Raw genomic sequence first — 20,661 nt, forward strand, 5'->3', positions numbered from 1 at the left:
AAAAAAAAAAAAAAGTGAAAAAAAAAAAAAAAATTCCAAATCCTAGAAACAAAAGAGTTTTCAGTTGCATGAAATAAGAAAACTGCAACTGAAATATCTCTGAAAATTAATTTTATCTTAAGTTACATTATAAATTTGATATATATACATATATATATGGTACAGAGATATGAAGATCATCTTGGAAATCATAAAACAGTAAATTACACTCAATTAAAATCACAAAAAAAGATCTTATTCAGTTGAACACAATCTAAAGCCCCACAACAGCAAACTGTAGTGTAAAGAGGCACAGTAAGTACAATTTCCAGACACATTAAACAAATAATGAATACGGAGTTGAAAATACCACATGCTCCAGTTTAGTCATTTAATACACACATTTTCACAACTGTTTCTTGAAAAACTATTTAGATAAAATATTTAGCATTTATCATCAATTTTAAATTTATCTGAGTCTATGCAACTTTCATCCATATTAAAATACTGATTACTGTAAATACTTTATTATAAAACTATTATACAATTTAAATTTTTATTAGAGAAATGTATTATTCACTATCCATAATTAAAGTCTTTTTCATGAGTGCATTTCATAAGAAATACACGAAAATCATTATTTATGATGCCTAGGGAGAAAAAACTATGGTAATCCTATTAACCCAAACTATATCCTTATTATTTCTTAAACATTTAAATGTTTAAATATGCTTGGTGACTAGTGATCATTCATCCCCACAGTGGTAAATTTCAGCATAATGTTAAATGACTGGACTAGACAATAAAAGTCACATGTAGATAAACACAAACCAACTTGTTCTCTTACATGAAAGCTTACTTATAAAGTAACACTAAATGGGCAGTGAATAACAGTGATTAAAAAAAAATGTAAACAGAATAAAATGTGAATCCCTTCCCTGAAGAACAAAAGATAAAAGTATTTCTCATTTTATGAAAACAAAACATTATCTATCAAAAAGGTAAGACGCTGATTTTACAAATCTATTATTTCTAAATATGGATAAAGAAAATCTGGAACAATAGATTCACATTTTATTGAGCTAAAATGCACAAAAAATATGATAATACTTAAATTTATTAATTCATTGTAATAGGTTGATACTATCCCATACTAAAAAGTATCTTGTTAAGATTCAAAATAGTGTTTAATTATCTGAGCTTAAGATTTACTGAATCACTATCCAAGTAACAACAACAACAAAAGTCCACACTGTAGGATGAAAAAAGCAAAACTGAAAAATTTCTATTCACTATGACTTTAATTTCATCCCCACAAAAAAAGCTACAGCAATACCCATTTAGGCAATAGGCAAAAATATGAAGTCCTTATGGAAAATACCTACTCTGTATGATTTTTTAAAATATTTATTTATTTATTTTTGGCTGTGCTGCATCTCATTGCTTCACAGACTTTCTCTAGTTGCAGTGAGCAGGGGCTACTCTCTAGTTATGGGGTGAGTGCTTCTCATTGTGGTGGCTTCTCTTGTTGCAGAGACAGGCTCTAGGGGATGCAGATTTCTAGTTGTGCTGCAGAGTGTGCGCTCAGTAGTTGTAACTCTCAGGCTTAGTTGCACATGGCACATGGGATCTTCCTGGACCAGGGATCGAACCAGTGTCCCTTGCATTGCAAGGCAGATTGTTATCCACTGGACCACTAGGGAAGCCCCTATCTATGTGTGTGTGTGTGTGTGTGTGTGTGTGTGTGTGTGTGTGTGTGTGTGTGTTTTAATCCCTACATAGTTCCTTGTGTATGACCAGTATTCTCTGCAGTACAAGAGTGATTCATTTTGGGGCTCTGACAATTGAATTTTAGTTTACAAGAAGCAGGTAGCCCATGTAGTAAATAATCTGGTGGCCAATAATTTACATAATAACAGCAATTTTCTAACGTATTTCTTTAGTCATTTTATTTTTCTAAACTTCTTTAAAGCATTTATTTGATCTTCAGAATAATTCTACAAGATACATAGTTGCTTCATTTTACACATGAAATGGAGGCTTAAAGAAGTTAGATAATGTGCGTAAAATCCAATAACTAGGTTCAAAATTTAAATATAGGTCCTTGATTCTACAACTCTTTCTCCTACTGACTTTCCAATTTCATTCTTTAGGTGGTTCTTATTTTGTTCAAGACACAGTTTACATGAAATAGATCCTGTACAAATACAGCAATTTTTCACTCTCATCCTTTTGCTGTGTGTTTGAAGTTAAATTTACACTTGATTAAAAGTCAGCTAAGGAAGCATCTCTGATCTCAATCGTGGTGCCTGCCTTGTAGCTACAGGAAGAGGAAGGTACTGTTTAGGCCTGTTCTCTTCCAAAGGACAGGAAACACCCAACCCTGACTTGGTAACATTTCTGAGGCAGTCTCACTCAAGTGACAACATGCTTTTCTTTTTCTTCCGTGTCCCAGTCATACCATGCTGTTTCTTAACAAAGTAAGAATGAGCTGGGCTGAGAAGTGAAGGCTGAGTTAAAAGTGCTTGCAGGGTTGTTTTTCTATTCCATTTTTCTCTGTAGGTTTGAGGATGATGCCAACTGAACAAGAGTTACAAGTTTCCTCCCCAAATGAATCAATTAGCTTTCACTATTTCATAACATGGACACTCCCTATAAATCAGAACACATGGCTCCTAAGGGGAAAATTTCCATAAACAATAATAGAGGGATATAAGGGAGAAAGAAGTGAGGCCAGAGAGTCTATTACAGTAGGCCTTCAAGGAAGGAGGATTCTATTTTTTTTTTTTTTAAACTTTGTACTTGTATGGCCATTGAGTTTTGTGAAGATGCACTGATATTAAACACTATCAGGGTTTTGTCATTATTAGAGTGAAATTAACCCCGCAGTTTCCTTAATGGTCCCTTTACTAGATTAAGAAGGCCACCTTTCCCAGATCATCAAAACATAGAAAGGCTTTCCAATTTTGCCAAATGATCATAGAATCATATGACATCTCAGCATTAGAAATTAAGAGCTACTCTCTAGTGTGGTATGAAGGCTTCTCAATGTGGTGGCTTCTCTTGTTGCAGAGCACAGGCTCTAGGGCATGCAGACTTCAGTAGTTTGGCATATGGGCTCAGTAGTTGCAACTCCTGGGCCTAGTTGCCCCATGTATGTGGGATCTTCCCAGACCAGAGATCGAACTGGTGTGCATTGCAAGGCAGATTCTTATCCACCAGACTTCCAGGGAAGTCCTTATCTATATGTTTTATTAAATTTTATTTCCACATGGTTCCTTGTGTATAATCAGTATTCTCTGCAGTATATGAGTGATTCCTTTTGGAGATCTGACAATTGAACTATAGTTTACAAGAGCCAAGTAGAACATGTAGTAAATAATCTGGTGGCCAATAAATGTTTTTAGTAACAGCAATTTCCTAATATACTTCCTTGTCATTTTAGTTTTAATGTTATTGTCTCAAAATGAAAAATATCATCTATATCGAGAGTGTAAGTTGTCATATTTTAGTATGCTTAAGGATCACCTGGAAAATCTTTCTTATTTTCTGACATAAACATTTAAGCTTATAATTTTCATAAAAGTTTTTGCTCTCTCTACTTCCCATAAATATTGATATATCAAATTTAAATTATCATTTAGCTCTAAATATTTTAAAAATTTCCCTGCAATTTCTTTTTTTTGACCTGTAAATTGTTTAGGAATAATGAGTTCTTAATTTATAAATTCATGTCTACCCATGCATTTTTTTCTTTGCTCTGATTTCTACTTTTATGGCATTTTGGTCCAAGAATGTTAAAAATTTCCTACATATTCTTAAGAAGAATGTATGCTTTCTAAATCTAGGGTCAAAGAAGCCATACTGTTAAAATTGTTTACAATTGAGAAAGATAGTGAAAGGAACAAATAGGAATCTTGTAATAAATACAGAATTCCTCACAGTTATGCCCACAGTAAGTTTTTTAAAATAATATCTTACCTTAAATTGTATGTATTTCAGGAGGTTCTTTTCTTTGGCAAACATAGTAATATATTCCTGGAGCTTGCTGTTGTGCATAAAGTTAGGAAAATCATCAGGAAATGGGAAGTCTGGAAAACATGTCATCTCTTTGGAAGAGTTGGTAAAGACTGACCGATAAATGCTGGCCCTGCCTTCCTCTGCATGGTCCTGTGAAAGAAACATTTTAAATGGAACAGAGTTTGTAAATGAGTATATTTATCATGGTCAGGACCAGTCCCAAATACTTATCACTCATTTATGGTTGATCTTTTCCAAAAGTAAATGCAATAAGATGAGGCATAAATTAACTTCGCTTAAATAATTTGATGATAACCAAAGGAACTTAGAATATTGAAAAATATATCTTTATTTACATCTTTTCTAAGGGAAACAGATTCTGAATTTCATCATGTCCTTTTAAGAATATATAACTGGATTAATTTTGTTGCTTTGAACCATTAACTACAGTGATAGTATTTCCCAAAATTTACCTGGGCATGATTTCAATATACCAACTCATGAGCATGGACAGACAATGTGATGTATACATACAATGGAACATTTTTCGGCCTTAAAAAGAAAGGAAGGCCTGAATCATGCTGTGATATGCATTAACTTTGAGGACATATGCCGAACAAAGTAGACCAGTCACAAAAAGACAAATTCTGTATGATTCTATTTATCTGAAATACCCAAAGTGATCACGTTCACAGAGACTAAAAGAGTGGTAGTGGCTTGGGGCCAGGGAGAGGGAGGAATTGAGAGTTAAATTGTTTAATTTCTGCAGAGTTTTACTTTGGGAAGATTAAAATATTTTGGAGAGGGGTGGTGATATGATTGTACAATAATGTCAATGAACTTAATGCCACAGAACTGGACACTTTAAAATAGCTACATGGTAAATCTTTATTGTGGTTTATTTACCACAATGGAAAATAAAACTTCCTTTAGCATATTATGTGGTAATCCTGGTAGATTAGATCATAATATTTTTTATGTACCCAGGGCAGAGAGAACTTTGATTATGTTTACAATATCTTTTTCAAATGTTTTTGACCATACCCTATAGTTACATATTTTTTATTGCAATCCAGTGTACACACACACACACACACACAGGGAACAAAAGTTTTATGAAAAGAAAAATCATTTTCAAGAACTTGAGTTGCACACATACTCTCCATCCATTCTGGAAGGTTGCCTATCTCCACTTCATTTAGTTGTTTTTCTGGAGATTTATCTTCTTCCTTCATCTGGGACATAATACTGTTTCTTTTCATTTTGGTTAGCTTTCTGTGATTGTGGTTTTTGTTCTGGAGGCTGTGGGATTATAGTTCTTGTCTATCCATTCCATTTAAATATGCAGATTAATTCATTAATTTATATCATTGCATACAAATGGGTTATAATCTCCAGAATGAAAAACATTGATTTAAAGGAATTAGGTAAGGAGAAAGGGGAATAGAGGCAGAAAAGGATATTACTTAAATCCTAAGCATTATTCTTTGGGATGAAATTCTGAAATTAACATACGTCCATCCATGCTATGGTTTTTCTAGTAGTCATGTATGGATGTGAGAGTTGGACCATAAAGAAAGCTGAGCATCAAAGAACTGATGCTTTTGAACTGTGTTGTTGGAGAAGACTATTGAGAGTTCCTTGAACTGCAAGGAGATGAAACCAGTTAATCCCAAAGGAAATCATTCCCAAAGGAATATTCATTGGAAGGACTGATGCTGAAGCTGAAGCTCCAATACTTTGGCCACCTGATATGAAGAACTGAATCATTGGAAAAGACCCTGATGCTGGGAAAGATTGAAGGCAGGAGGAGAAGGGGATGGCAGAGGATGAGGTGGTTGGATGGCATCACTGACTCAATAAACATGAGTTTGGGCAAGCTCCGGGAGTTGGTGATGGACAGGGAACCCTGGCATGCTGCATTCCATGGGGTCACAAAGAGTCGGACATGACTGAGCGACCAAACTGATATGTTAGAAAGATCGAGCAAAACACCAAAGGCAGAGGGAATTTGTTTTCACATTTGAAATTCTGGTAAGATATCACTTTAAAGGCTCCCCAAAACAACCTGGGTTGGGGAGGGTTGACACTGAAGAGTCAAGTAGCAGGGATTAGGAAGAGGTAACATGATTAAGAAGAGCTTGGACCTTAGTTTAGCTCTCCTGAACTTATGCAGTTTGACTAAAACATAAGAGTTCCCGCTTGTTCCCAAAGGGGATGCAGAAGTCATCTGAGACTCTTAGTAGCTAGTTTGCCAGGGAGTTGCCAAGGGTTGGGGGCAGCTAAGTGGCATTTTAGTAGAGCTGAAGAATGGACCATTTGGGTCAGGGACTCAATGAGCAAACTGCACCTGGCAAGTGGAATCTGTTCAGCTAGGAGGTTTACCAGCCCCTGACAGCTAAGGAGGACAGTTCCAGGTTCATCAACTGGCCTTTGGTTGAAGATTCCTGAAGGATAGGCTAAGGGTACTCATATATAATAGGAACATCAGGGGACCAGAGGATTCAGAGGACAGGCCCAAGACTGTGCTTGAATTTGGGAAACTTTGTCTTTGCTTCACCACAAGGTCATACAAGTTCTATTTCTGCATAAGCCCAGAGACAATTTTGGAAAGAGCTGAGGGACAAGGAAGGGAAGCTAAAAGACTGAGCATTGATCATAAAGAGACCTAGAGATTAAACTATGCCAAATGGGGGTACTCCTTGGGTCTTAGCATGCTTTTATGTTTTTCTCTATGTAATTCTGGATATTTGTCTTGTCCTATTTATGCTAGATGTAAAAGAGTGATCTGAACACTTAGTAGTCTAGTATTACTTACAGATAAAACATTTCAAAATATTAAGAACTCACTGGAGAAAATGGGAGAGGATCTCCTTGGACAAAGTGAGAGTTTTAAGGTTGTCTGACATGCTTCACTCCACAATTTCATATTTTCCCTCAACTTATATGGTAGACAGAATTTTAAGAATAACCCTTAGTGCACCTCATCCTTGTGTAGTCATTTGCCCTTTGAGTATGGATGAAATCTCTAAATATCATATCACTCCCCTGACTATGTTGTTAAGTATTATTGAATCACATGAGCCCTTTACAAGCAGAGTTTTCTCTGGCTGGTATCAGAAGTCAGAGGTTCAAAACATGATTCAGCTTGTTCCTGGTTTTGAAGATGGAGAGAGACATATGCCAAGCAATACTGGCAGCCTTTAGGAGTTGAGAGGAATCCCATTTATAGCCAGCAAGGAAACAAAGACCTTAATCTTGAAACAAGGAACTGAATTCAGCCACCACCCTGTAGTATGCAGATTCTTTCCGTGTGCTTCCAGATAAGAGCCTAGCCCAGGCAGCACCTAATTTTTGACCTCATGAAACCCTAACCAAAGAACCTAGCTGAACTATGCTGTACTTCTGATCTATGTAACTGAGAATAATAAAGAAACATTTTTAGCTGCTTTAGTTTGTGGTAATTTGCTATGCAGAAATAGAAAACTAATACAAGGTCCAAGGTAAAGTTTTGGAGCAAGGCAAAGTTGAGGAAAATCATGTAACAACAAAGGATGAGTTTTATATAATAAAAATGATGCAAACCCTTGAGACAGATTTGAGGTGTTTTTGCAATTTGGCTGTTCCAGGATAATAAATTTCCCTAGCAATGCTGAGCTGATTGGTCTTTAGTTTTTCTTAGGTTCCCCAAGGGCTATGGTTACTGAAAAAGGAGTTGCAGCATCAGCTAATCACATCATCTGTGACTTGCTACTAAAAAAAAAAAAAAAATGTCATGGACTTCTTATTGTTCCTATTTGGTTTTATAGTACATTTCAGAGTCCATGTGTATAGACTAATCCTTTTAAGTTGATCATATGGGAAGTTCATAATTGAATGACTAAGATCATAAATGACATTTTCAAATATAATTATTTTGGGGGGGGGGGGTGCAAATGATCAACAAAGAACCAAACCTTGCTTATCTATGGAAGTAGCTTTATCTGTCTTTTAAAAAATTACTAAAATAACCCAGACTTCTGATTACACATGAAAGATTATGCAGATGTATTTAACTCTTCTCCCCCTAAAATTGGGTTTCCCAGGTGGCACTATTGCTAAAGAACCTTCTTCCCAATGCAGGAGACTCAGGAGACCTAGGTTCAATTCCAGAGTTGGGGAGATCCCCTGGAGTAGGAAATGGCAACCCACTTCAGTATTCTTGCCTGGAAAATTCCATGGACAGAAGAGCCTGACAGGCTACAGTCCATGGGCTTGGAAATAGTCGGACATGACTAAAGTGACTTAGCACGTATGCACCCCTAACATTACTGTAAAGGTATCAGAGGTATAAACCCACAGGGAAAAAAAGAAAAAAAAAGTGAAAGCAAACAAGAAACAACAGCAACATTTTGAAAGTAGAACACAGATGGATGAGTGATAACTGATTTACCAGATCAAAGAAAGCGGAAAGTTAAGAATGTGCCAAGTTGCTTCAGTTGTGTCTGACTCTTTGCGACCCTATGGACTATAGCCCACCAGACTCCTCTGTCCATGGGATTCTCCAGGCAAGAATACTAGAATGGGTTGCCATGCCCTCCTTCCAGGGATCTTCCCGACCCGGGAATTTAACCAGCGTCTCTCATATCTCCTGCATTGGCAGGCGGTCTTTACTACTAGTGCCACCTGGGAAGCCCGAAAGTTAAGACTAGATCTAATCAAATGGGAATCCAGATCAAATAGTGATATAAGATATTCAAGGTCTATAGTCTTTTACTTCATATATTTTAATTTCTTAGGGAACTGTCGAGGATGTACTTGCATATACTCTTCTAAAATGAGACAATAAAAAAATAGTAAGAAGATAAAGTTTCCGGAAAACAGGGTTACCCAGGATAATAGCAGTGTGGTTACCTAGAGAAGGGAAACAATCCAGAAGAGTATCTTTAAGAGATAGTTAAGAGAAGAATTAAGCTGGTAAAAAACCTCATGTATTTAACTGTTCAGAGGAGAGTCAGAATACTGTGGGAGAGGCTGGGAAATGAATTAGAAATAGCATTGTGAAACTAAATCCACAAAGGCCACAAGGCAGTTATTAACTCCAGTGAAAACAAAAAGTTAATCAAGAAAGAAAGTGTAATCAGAATCCACTAAGCAGCGTAGCAATGATATTTTCATGGTTCTAATAATACAAACATGAAGATTTATTAAACAAAAAGAATGGTATGACTACAGGAATAAGAGGAAATGGAAAATTTTGTAAATGAGTCTGTTCCAAAATTCTGTGGGATTGTTGTTTGTATGTAGCACCAGTCAAAATAAATTCTATAAATGCAGAGGAAATTACAAGAAATGAGCCAAAAATGAACACGATGCAACAGAGAATTCAAATTAAGCCTAAAAGAGGCTACATATTAGAGAAGAGGAGATCCAGGGTTATCTGATTTTCTGATTTTTCAAAAGAAGACATTTCCCTCGATTTTTATGTGTAATATCCTGGTTTTAAAATAATGGACCAAAATTAAAAACATATAGATCAAGTAAAACGGAGCAGCTTTAGTGTGAAAAGAGCCAAGCCAGCTTGCTAACTCTACAACATATTTAAACTATTGATTTTTGTCTGGCAATTTTGTGATCATCCACCTCATTGAATTATCTTATTTTTTGTAACCATTTTCCAATTGATATCCTTCATGGTATAAAATCAGATAGTCAGCAGTTGATAATTTTTCCTCCATTCTATTTTCTCCATTCTATTTTCTATTTAAAAAAAAAATCATCAATCATTTGTCTTACTGAGTTGGTCCAAACTTCTAAAAGAACATTAATTAATAGATCTTTAAGTGAGAACTTAATTTCCTGGAGGCAGTATTTTCCATCTTCATTTTGTTATAAATTTCTATTTTATTGTGTCCTCAACTGAGGATTTCATTTTACTTACATCTTTTTTTCAAAAATTTTGAGGATTTTTTGACTTAAGAATCAGTTTAAGAAATGTTCCATTGGCACTTGAAAATAAGGCATATTTTGTCTTTTTAAAATACAGGATTTGTTATATATCAACAAGTGACAGACCAAAGTGCAAGATGCAATGCTTGCTAAGGTATTATTTGACCAAAACTATGATCCTTAAAAAAACAAAACAGCTGTGTAAATATTAGTCAGTTCCTAAGATTGCATTTTCAAATTCAAAGAGTCAAAAAAAAAAAAAAAAAAAAACTCTAAAAGGGACTCCAAAGAAAAACATTTTTTCTTTCCTTAAAAAAATTAACACTGTTTTCTATCTGAAATGGTTTTCCCTTTGATGAAAAATCAAGCTGTAGATCTCTTTGTAGAGTTGCTAGTTCATAAGGAAAAGCACTGAGCACTACAAATTTAATTAAGGCTCATATAACTCAAAGTTGTCAGGCCCCTAGAATACAAATTTTTAGTGCCATGTTAGAATATTCCAATCACATCAAAAGCCAAAATGTCTGGGGCCTTGTTATTGAAAAGTAATTCAGTGGTAGATTAGTTGCCAAATTTGCATCAGAAAGCAGTGAGATTTTTGAAATATGACAGGAGTTTTCTGCTATTCCCTTGGGTTGTTGACTCTGCTGCTATGCATGTGGGATGCGAAGGTGGAGGAATTCACAGCTTTGGATGAATTTAGGATGCTTGACAGTGATTATAATCAACACAAGGAAAGACTAAATATTAAAGATCAAATTGATACATAGGCTAGAAAAAAATCAGAGGAAGTGAACAATGGACGGCATGCCCAGAAAAAGGAGACTTTATTCATGACACTCAGGCCAAAATCCAGACAATTTGCTGACATATTATTTGTGGAACTCCTGAGAAAGAAAGACCTTTCCCCTAGACCTGCAGCCTGGTCATAAAGTATTTTCTCAGTGATCAAAGCAGGTGAGGCAAATACATCATTCTGCCTTTAGATCCGGGTTAGAAGAAGGAACTACTAACAGAAGGACCTAAGAAAGTGCTGTAGGAAAAAGCTACAAAATTTGAATTATGTGCTTTTTTAATTTAATTTGCCTGCATTATGCAGCATGCAAAATCTTAGTTCTCCGACCAAGGATCGAATCCATGGCCCCTGCATTGGAAACATGGATTCTTAAACACTGGACTGCCAGAGAAGTCCCTGCAGTTTTTTTTTTTTTTTTCCACTTAGTTAATGTTTGGATGTTAGAAAATGTAAAATGCTGACTTTATAAACTAAATGTAGTGAAAATACAAATTTTAACTTGATTTTATAGTATAATCCTGTAATGTGATTTCTAGGTATACTGCTACAGACTCATAGAGGTATCTGAGAAGCACTGCAAGTCACAGCATCATTTGTAATCTTCAAGTCCTCCCACAGAGGTGAAATAATTAGAGAACTCTGAATAATCAACTGTATTAGTTTCATGTGGCTACTATAATAAATAACCACAAACCTGACAGCTTAAAACAACAGGAATCTATTCCCTCATCATTCCAGAGACCAGGAGTTGAAAATCAGCATCACTGGGCCTAAATCAAAGTGTTGGCAGGGCCAAGTCCATTCCAGAGGCTCTAGGGGAGATACATTATCTCTTCCCGCTCCTGCTGGATGCCAGCATTTCTTGGTTTTTTTAGCATCTGGAGGCCACCTGTGTTCCTTGACTAATGTCTCCTTTCTCCACCTTCAAGGTCATAGCATAGCATCTTCAAATCTCTCTTTCTGATAAAGTCATATTCCCTTTTCTTCTTTTGTTTCTGTGTGTCAAATCTCCCTTTGCCTTTCTCTCTCTTTTTAAAGTTCATTTTATTTTCTGGCTGTGTCAGGTCTTAGTTGTGATATGTGGGATCTTTCACTGAGGCGTATGGGCCTAGTTGCCCCACAGCCAGCATGGAGGATATTCGTTTCCTGACCAGGGATCAAACTTGTGGAATGTGGATTCTTAACCACTGGACCACCAGGGAAGTCCCATGCCTTTCTCTTTTAGGGATAGATGTTATGGCATTTTGGCCCCACACAGATAATCCAGGATAATCTCATCTTCTCAAAATTATTAATTTAATCATAGCTGTAAATATCTTTTTTTTCCTCATTAGGAATATTTACAGGTTCTAGAATCAGGACCTGTTATCTTTGAGGGGCCCACTGTTTGAATAGCCTATCGCTGTCCACTGTCAGGCCCCTAAGGATTCACATTTATCCCACACGTCAAATACATTTACTTCATCTCAACATCCCCAAAGTCTGAATCCACTGCAGCATCAAATCAAGTTCCAAATCTCACTTATGTATCATCAGCTCAATAATTCTAAATCCCACTATCTAAACTATCTAAATCAGGTATGAAAGAGACTCTGAGTGTAATTCACCCTGGGACAGAATTCTCCATTTCTGGACCTGTCAAGCTAGAAAATAAGTTATCTTATTTCAGCATACAATGATGGGACATTCATAGGGTACCAGTAACAAACATTTTCATTCCAAGGGACAAAATGGAAGGAAAAAAGGAGTCATCTGTCCCAAGCAATTTTGGAATCCAGAAGGGTAAGTTTCATTAGGTTTCAAGTTCTGGGAAATAAGCATTTGTGTCTCAAGGCTCCAGCTTCTGGGTTTGAGGTTCCACCCTCTGGGATAATTTTTCTTTTTCTTGAAGAGTACCACATGTTTGCAGGTGAGTAGTTTATCACTCCATGATGTTAAGTTCAAATTTTAAAGCCTTCCTTGAGCAAAAGGAGAGGCAGCTGCTCTCAAAAGCTTTATCAGCAGTGTCTTTCTTCAACAATGCTTTGCAAAGTAAGTGTGAATATGAGGATCTGGTTAAGATCACCAGGCAGAAGACCTGCCAGCTCAATAGGCCACTTGTTGAAATGGCAACCAGCAGTTTATAAAGGGATTAAGAATTCAGACTGGAAATACAAATCAGACTGAATTGGAGTCTTGTCTTTGCCATTCACAAGCTATTTACCATTATTTTTTCTTTTCTTTTTTTTTTTTCTTTTCTTTTAAGCTTCAGATTCATTTGTAAAAGGGAAAAATTCACACCTAGATTATAGGATTATTATAAAGATTGAATGAAATGAGAAAAGTGTTTGGTATATAGAAAGTACTTAATAAAATAGCCCTGTCAGCCTTCACTGTGCTAATCTGAAATTCTGTCAGCACATTCCAGTGACAAACACTGAACTCCACAATACCGGGAAGCTACTATATAGCACAAGGAGCTCTGGTCAGTGCTCTGTGATGACCTAGAGGGGTGGGATGGGGTTGGGTGGGCGGTTCAAGAGGGAGGGGATATATGTATACATATAGCTGGCCCATGTTGTTGTAAAGCAGAAACTAACACAACGTTTTAAAGCAATTATACCCCAGTTTTAGAAAAATTGATGCTGGGTGGTTCACAAAGAGTTCAAGTCTAGGAAATGTCTATATGAACAAGAACAATTCTCATATATTGATAATATTTAAAGAGCCATCACAGACACTTTCTTCTTAAACATGACCTTTCTATTAAGGTATAAAGTTTAACACTAATTTTGCATTTGCGGAGGGAATAGTGGTTTAAAAGGGGTTACTGGGGACTTCCCTGGTGGTCCAGTGGTTAAAAGTTCATGCTTCCAATGCAGAGGGTACAGGTTTGATCCTGGAAATCGAAATCCCACATGTTGTGTGGTGTGGCAAAAACAAAAAAATGGGGTTATTGATCTTCCTTTGTTCCTATGTATTAATGGTTTATCAGAAGATGAAAACAGGAGTAGGCTTAACCAGACAGTATTCCTAAGGTTGTAGACATGGAGAGAGTTGGGGGCCCAGGGAAGACTCCACACCTGATAATATACTTGTTAGACAACACAGGAAGTGATCTAACAGCAGCTTACAAGCATACCTGCTAATAGAGTCCTTAATATAAATGCATAGAAGTAAGCCTGGCAAGCTACAGTCCGTGAGGTCGCAAAGAGCTGGACATGACTTAGTGACTGAACAACAACAAAAGTCATTGAAGAACTTCAAATCAGTGTGTCCTCTTCTTGATTCCTCTTGCAGCAATCTGAAGAATTATGTGTTTTTGGCAAGACCAAAAGTCAGTGCCTGAAATCTTAAGATCTGTGGTCTGAATCACTAAGAGGTTGTTCCAGAAACTCAACAAATGAATGGAAAGAACCATCGCTTTTTAAATTATTAGCTCATGTAATTCTGTTACATAAACCTAACCAATATTTGACCATGGATTTTACCCCCAGGCGGCTCACTTATTAAATGACTTGTTGGAGTTGAGTTCTATACACAGAGACTGACCAGTCCACTATCCCATCTACTTCTGAAGTAAGCAAGGGATTTACTTTCCAGCCTGCTATTGATGTTAAGCTTTGTAGAGCAAGTGTAACTGCCATGACAGCCTGTGCTCAAGCAATGTATTCTCACACACTTCCCCCCCCCCCCCCCGACTCCCCGGTCTGCTGCAGTGATGTCCCACTCACCGAGAATTTCCACAGGCCCCCGACGTCTTCACCCTTCTCAAAGCAGGTGGGTTCCAGTCCCTCTTCTAGGCAGTTCCTGATGGAGGCCAGGCCACTGATGCCTGCTCCGATGATGGCCACTTTCTTCACCATGGTTGCCTGTGCAAAGGCCCAGAGATTCACAACTAAAACACATATGCACACACTTATACCCACAAACTTATGCATATATGAAAGAAGAAACAAATATATGTGTGTAAGTATATATGTATATGCACACATACATATATATATACACATGTACATATACTCACACCCACTCCCATATGTATATATGAAGAGACATATGTATGTGTATGTATATACATACACACACATATTCATTTCTTCTTTCTACTTTACATAAGGCTTGATGAAGAATAAGGTCTGGTTCTGTCTGTATTTCAGTATTTCCTCTAATAATGTTCTTAACCTTTTCAATTAAAAATAAAAATCATCTCTTTATCTAAAAATAACTTCTCACTAGCCACTACCCTTAACCTCCATTCTAAAAATTTGTTTCCTAATCTTTTCCTATTCCTGACAATATCTTTAGACCCTACTGTTACTTCTTTTTTTGTTTGTTTTTTTAGGTGAAATCACATAACTACACAGAAAAGTAGATTTGGATAATGAAAATTAGAATCCTTACTGCTCAGGAAAAAAAGATCTCTATTGAACTGTATATCATTCTCATTTTGGCCATATTTAGTATAAATGTAGCATATTCCTTCTCCATTTACCAGCCCCACTCTCCTCCCTCTCAAATCATTGCAGTATCATTCTTTTTCTACCTTTTTGTGATCTTCCTCTTTTCTGTAGATTTAAGTCTTGTCCAAAACGTCTGAGCAGTTTAAAAGAAAAAATACTTCCCTGAACCAAAGCTCTAGGAAAGTGGTAGTGGAAAATGGGAGGAGCTACTCTTAAAGAGGACTTGCTTCTGGGTCCTCCAGCATGTGAGGCAAAATCCATGCCCCCAGAGGGTTGGTCTCTGCTCCAGTCTATTGGCCACCCAGTCCCTGCTTTCCTTTTTGTCCTGGCAAACCCAATCTAATGCTTACAATGGTGGACTTTTGGCCTGGGACTCAGGCACTTGTCCCAGATAGATGACTCTTCAGTTTTCTGCTCCATTTTATGAGGTGTTATTCAAAGTTTACTTTATTTTTCTCATTTCTAATTCTTCTGTAGGTATTTCATAGTAGCCTTCTGCCCCTGCCCCTGCCAACACTCTTGAAAACTAGTTGCTTAACTGAGATATCCCTGCAGGGATGATGAGTTTTCTTTCTTTCTTCCTATCCTTTCTTTTGACCTTTGAGGTTGAAGGTTAGATTTCTCAAGTTTGTCTTTCATTGATTCTGGCTAGTGTGTCGTCATGGAAAAGATCAAATTCCATACATTGATCCATTCATACCAGGTAAAATTAGTTGGTCATAAGACTAAATAAACTATACCTAACTCCCAGTCATGAGGTATATTGAAGTTTGTAAAAATTGTTTCCCTAGTAATCATGTTCCTTAAAATTATGATACCTCAATTATTTTAAAATTGATGCCTCAATTATTCTCCTCATTAAGCAGACAGTGTTTAGCATAAACTGACATATATTTAACTCTGGAGAAATTGCCCTTTGTGTCTTTTGGAGATGGTAATCCTCATCTCTTAAGTAAATATAGTAAAGTGGAGAGTCAGAAGCACCTCAGATCTTAGTTCAGTCACTTATAGCAGTGCAACATCAGGCAAGTCATTAAGTCTCTTCAATTCTTGTTTTATTCATTAATCAAATGAAGATCTACACTACTACTATTTCTTGCTCAGTTGTCACAAACTTAGAGGATATAAATGTATTTGTATTTATATATATTTATATATATATAAATCTGGCATACAGTTAGCAATATAGTAAATGTGCATTGTAAGTAAGAAGAAACCACTTTTTTTTTTTTTTTTTAGCTAGATTGTAAAATTTATTTGAGGGGCTGTGTCTTTAATATAAACACAAAAAGAAACAATCTTCCTGGTAATGACAATCTTTAAACAAACCAATAAATACAGCCTGTCTACTTCCAAGTCCCTTTGAAACCAACCAAGTATAGCTCCCCAAAGAATCCTATTGCTTATATGGGAACTGGGCCTGTATTATGAGTTTAACAGTTACTAGGACATCTATGCTACACCTCAAGTTTTCATCCTGTTTTTAAAAAATCATTGGTTCCCTGTCAGGCAAACATTGAGACCAGGGATGACTAGAAGAGTCTCAAGGCCAAAAAGAAAAGCAGTGTCAAGAGCTGGACCATCATGATGAATGAGAAGAAATAGTCACACTGCCTTACCATTCCATCCTACTGACAGGTACAGAGCCTTACACCACTTGATTAATTTTAAAAGTACACATCTATGAGTGATAATGTGTGTGTACACACACACACACACACACACCTGTAATCTTAATTTAAAAGTCTTAGTTTTTAGCTGGTTTTAATGTCAGCTCATAATATTCACCTGTATTAAATCATAGTGGTATTTCATACATGGGTGATGGCTCTTTATTTCTTTGAAAGACCAGAAAAATCCCATGTTAGGATCTTGTCCTTTGGAGATGTTACTGACATACAGATTCTGCAGCAAACTGGTGAAAACTACCTTTTCAAAAGCCACTGTTTTAATCTTATTTCAAGGTATCAAACCTAATTTTAATTTTATTTTTATTAAAAAAATCTTTTTACTGTACTGCTTGGCATGCAAAATCTATTTTTTTTTTTAAGAAAAGCAATTGTTTTGTTTTATTGCTCTTTTTGATGATCAAATATGGCACAGGGATGAACATGTATTACTTTTACATATTCTCTGATATTTTAATCACCTACAGTAATAAGAATACTTAAAACATTAGTGATATGGAACATTAAGCTATTCAATATAGATTAACTCAGCAGAATGGAAATTTCTTTTTTTTTTTTTTAATTTATTTTTTCAGTGGGTTTTGTCATACATTGACATGAGTCAGCCATAGATTTACACGTATTCCCCATCCCGATCCCCCCTCCCACCTCCCTCTCCATCCGATTCCTCTGGGACTTCCCAGTGCACCAGGCCCGAGCACTTGTCTCATGCATCCCACCTGGGCTGGTGATCTGTTTCACCATAGATAATATACATGCTGTTCTTTTGAAACATCCCACCCTCACCTTCTCCCACAGAGTTCAAAAGTCTGTTCTGTACTTCTGTGTCTCTTTTTCTGTTTTGCATATAGGGTTGTCGTTACCATCTTTCTAAATTCCATATATATGTGTTAGTATGCTGTAATGTTCTTTATCTTTCTGGCTTACTTCACTCTGTATAAGGGGCTCCAGTTTCATCCATCTCATTAGGACTGGTTCAAATGAATTCTTTTTAATGGCTGAGTAATATTCCATGGTGTATATGTACCACAGCTTCCTTATCCATTCATCTGCTGATGGGCATCTAGGTTGCTTCCATGTCCTGGCTATTATAAACAGTGCTGCGATGAACATTGGGGTGCACGTGTCTCTCTCAGATCTGGTTTCCTCAGTGTGTATGCCCAGAAGTGGGATTGCTGGGTCATATGGCAGTTCTATTTCCAGTTTTTTAAGAAATCTCCACACTGTTTTCCATAGCGGCTGTACTAGTTTGCATTCCCACCAACAGTGGAAGAGGGTTCCCTTTTCTCCACGCCCTCTCCAGCATTTATTGCTTGTAGACTTTTGGATAGCAGCCATCCTGACTGGCATGTAATGGTACCTCATTGTGGTTTTGATTTGCATTTCTCTGATAATGAGTGATGTTGAGCATCTTTTCATGTGTTTGTTAGCCATCTGTATGTCTTCTTTGGAGAAATGTCTGTTTAGTTCTTTGGCCCATTTTTTGATTGGGTCATTTATTTTTCTGGAATTGAGCTGCAGGAGTTGCTTGTATATTTCTGAGATTAATCCTTTGTCTGTTTCTTCATTTGCTATTATTTTCTCCCAATCTGAGGGCTGTCTTTTCACCTGGTTTATACTTTCCTTCTTTGTGCAAAAGCTTTTAAGTTTCATTAGGTCCCATTTGTTTAGTTTTGCTTTTATTTCCAATAATCTGGGAGGTGGGTCATAGAGGATCCTGCTGTGATTTATGTCAGAGAGTGTTTTGCCTATGTTCTCCTCTAGGAGTTTTATAGTTTCTGGTCTTACATTTAGATCTTTAATCCATTTTGAGTTTATTTTTGTGTATGGTGTTAGAAAGTGTTCTAGTTTCATTCTTTTACAAGTGGTTGACCAGTTTTCCCAGCACCACTTGTGAAAGAGGTTGTCTTTTTTCCATTGTATATCCTTGCCTCCTTTGTCAAAGATAAGGTGTCCATAGGTTCGTGGATTTATCTCTGGGCTTTCTATTCTGTTCCATTGATCTATATTTCTGTCTTTGTGCCAGTACCATACTGTCTTGATGACTGGTGGCTTTGTAGTATAGTCTGAAATCAGGCAGGTTGATTCCTCCAGTTCCATTCTTCTTTCTCAAGATTACTTTGGCTATTCGAGGTTTTTTGTATTTCCATACAAATTGTGAAATTCTTTGTCTAGTTCTGTGAAAAATACCGTTGGTAGCTTGATAGGGATTGCATTGAATCTATAGATTGCTTTGGGTAGAATAGCCATTTTGACAATATTGATTCTTCCAATCCATGAACACGGTATGTTTCTCCATCTGTTTGTGTCCTCTTTGATTTCTTTCATCAGTGTTTTATAGTTTTCTATGTATAGGTCTTTTGTTTCTTTAGGTAGATATACTCCTAAGTATTTTATTCTTTTTGTTGCAATGGTGAATGGTATTGTTTCCTTAATTTCTCTTTCTGTTTTTTCATTGTTAGTATATAGGAATGCAAGGGATTTCTGTGTGTTAATTTTATATCCTGCAACTTTACTATATTCATTGATTAGCTCTAGTAATTTTCTGGTAGAGTCTTTAGGGTTTTCTATGTAGAGGATCATGTCATCTGCAAACAGTGAGAGTTTCACTTCTTCTTTTCCTATCTGGATTCCTTTTACTTCTTTTTCTGCTCTGATTGCTGTGGCCAAAACTTCCAACACTATGTTGAATAGTAGTGGTGAGAGTGGGCACCCTTGTCTTGTTCCTGATTTCAGGGGAAATGCTTTCAATTTTTCACCATTGAGGGTGATACTTGCTGTGGGTTTGTCATATATAGCTTTTATTATGTTGAGGTATGTTCCTTCTATTCCTGCTTTCTGGAGAGTTTTAATCATAAATGAGTGTTGAATTTTGTCAAAGGCTTTCTCTGCATCTATTGAGATAATCATATGGTTTTTATCTTTCAATTTGTTAATGTGGTGTATTACATTGATTGATTTGCGGATATTAAAGAATCCTTGCATTCCTGGGATAAAGCCCACTTGGTCATGGTGTATGATTTTTTTAATATGTTGTTGGATTCTGTTTGCTAGAATTTTGTTAAGGATTTTTGCATCTATGTTCATCAGTGATATTGGCCTGTAGTTTTTTTTTTTTTTTGTGGCATCTTTGTCTGGTTTTGGAATTAGGGTGATGGTGGCCTCATAGAATGAGTTTGGAAGCTTACCTTCATCTGCAATTTTCTGGAAGAGTTTGAGTAAGATAGGTGTTAGCTCTTCTCTAAATTTTTGGTAGAATTCAGCTGTGAAGCCATCTGGTCCTGGGCTTTTGTTTGCTGGAAGATTTCTGATTACAGTTTCGATTTCCTTGCTTGTGATGGGTCTGTTAAGATCTTCTATTTCTTCCTGGTTCAGTTTTGGAAGGTTATACTTTTCTAAGAATTTGTCCATTTCATCCAAGTTGTCCATTTTATTGGCATAGAGCTGCTGGTAGTAGTCTCTTATGATCCTTTGTATTTCAGTGTTGTCTGTTGTGATCTCTCCATTTTCATTTCTAATTTTGTTAATTTGGTTCTTCTCTCTTTGTTTCTTAATGAGTCTTGCTAATGGTTTGTCAATTTTGTTTATTTTTTCAAGAAACCAGCTTTTAGCTTTGTTGATTTTTGCTATGGTCTCTTTAGTTTCTTTTGCATTTATTTCTGCCCTGATTTTTAAGATTTCTTTTCTTCTGCTAACTCTGGGGTTCTTCATTTCTTCCTTCTCTAATTGCTTTAGGTATAGAGTTAGGTTATTTATTTGGCTTTTTTCTTGTTTCTTGATGTAAGCCTGTAGGCATGCAAAATCTTAA

The 20,661-nt window shown here is 36.4% G+C and overlaps 1 protein-coding gene across 1 annotated transcript in view; it reads right to left on the bottom strand.

Moving 5' to 3' along the window:
- The window catches only part of LOC122452200 (dimethylaniline monooxygenase [N-oxide-forming] 3), a 32,805-nt gene extending 17,395 nt beyond the window's left edge, over window positions 1-15,410 (bottom strand). Inside the window, exons 1-3 of the mRNA XM_043485685.1 lie at window positions 15,249-15,410; window positions 14,437-14,574; window positions 3,961-4,149 (exon numbers count right to left, since the gene is read on the bottom strand). Of these exons, the coding sequence (XP_043341620.1) occupies window positions 3,961-4,149; window positions 14,437-14,568 (321 nt within the window). The 5' untranslated portion in view covers window positions 14,569-14,574; window positions 15,249-15,410. The remainder of the gene's footprint in view (window positions 1-3,960; window positions 4,150-14,436; window positions 14,575-15,248) is intronic.
- Window positions 15,411-20,661: the final 5,251 nt, after the last annotated feature.

The sequence above is a fragment of the Cervus canadensis genome, chromosome 13 (genome assembly GCF_019320065.1).
Source record: "Cervus canadensis isolate Bull #8, Minnesota chromosome 13, ASM1932006v1, whole genome shotgun sequence".
Classification (NCBI taxonomy): Eukaryota; Metazoa; Chordata; class Mammalia; order Artiodactyla; family Cervidae; genus Cervus; species Cervus canadensis.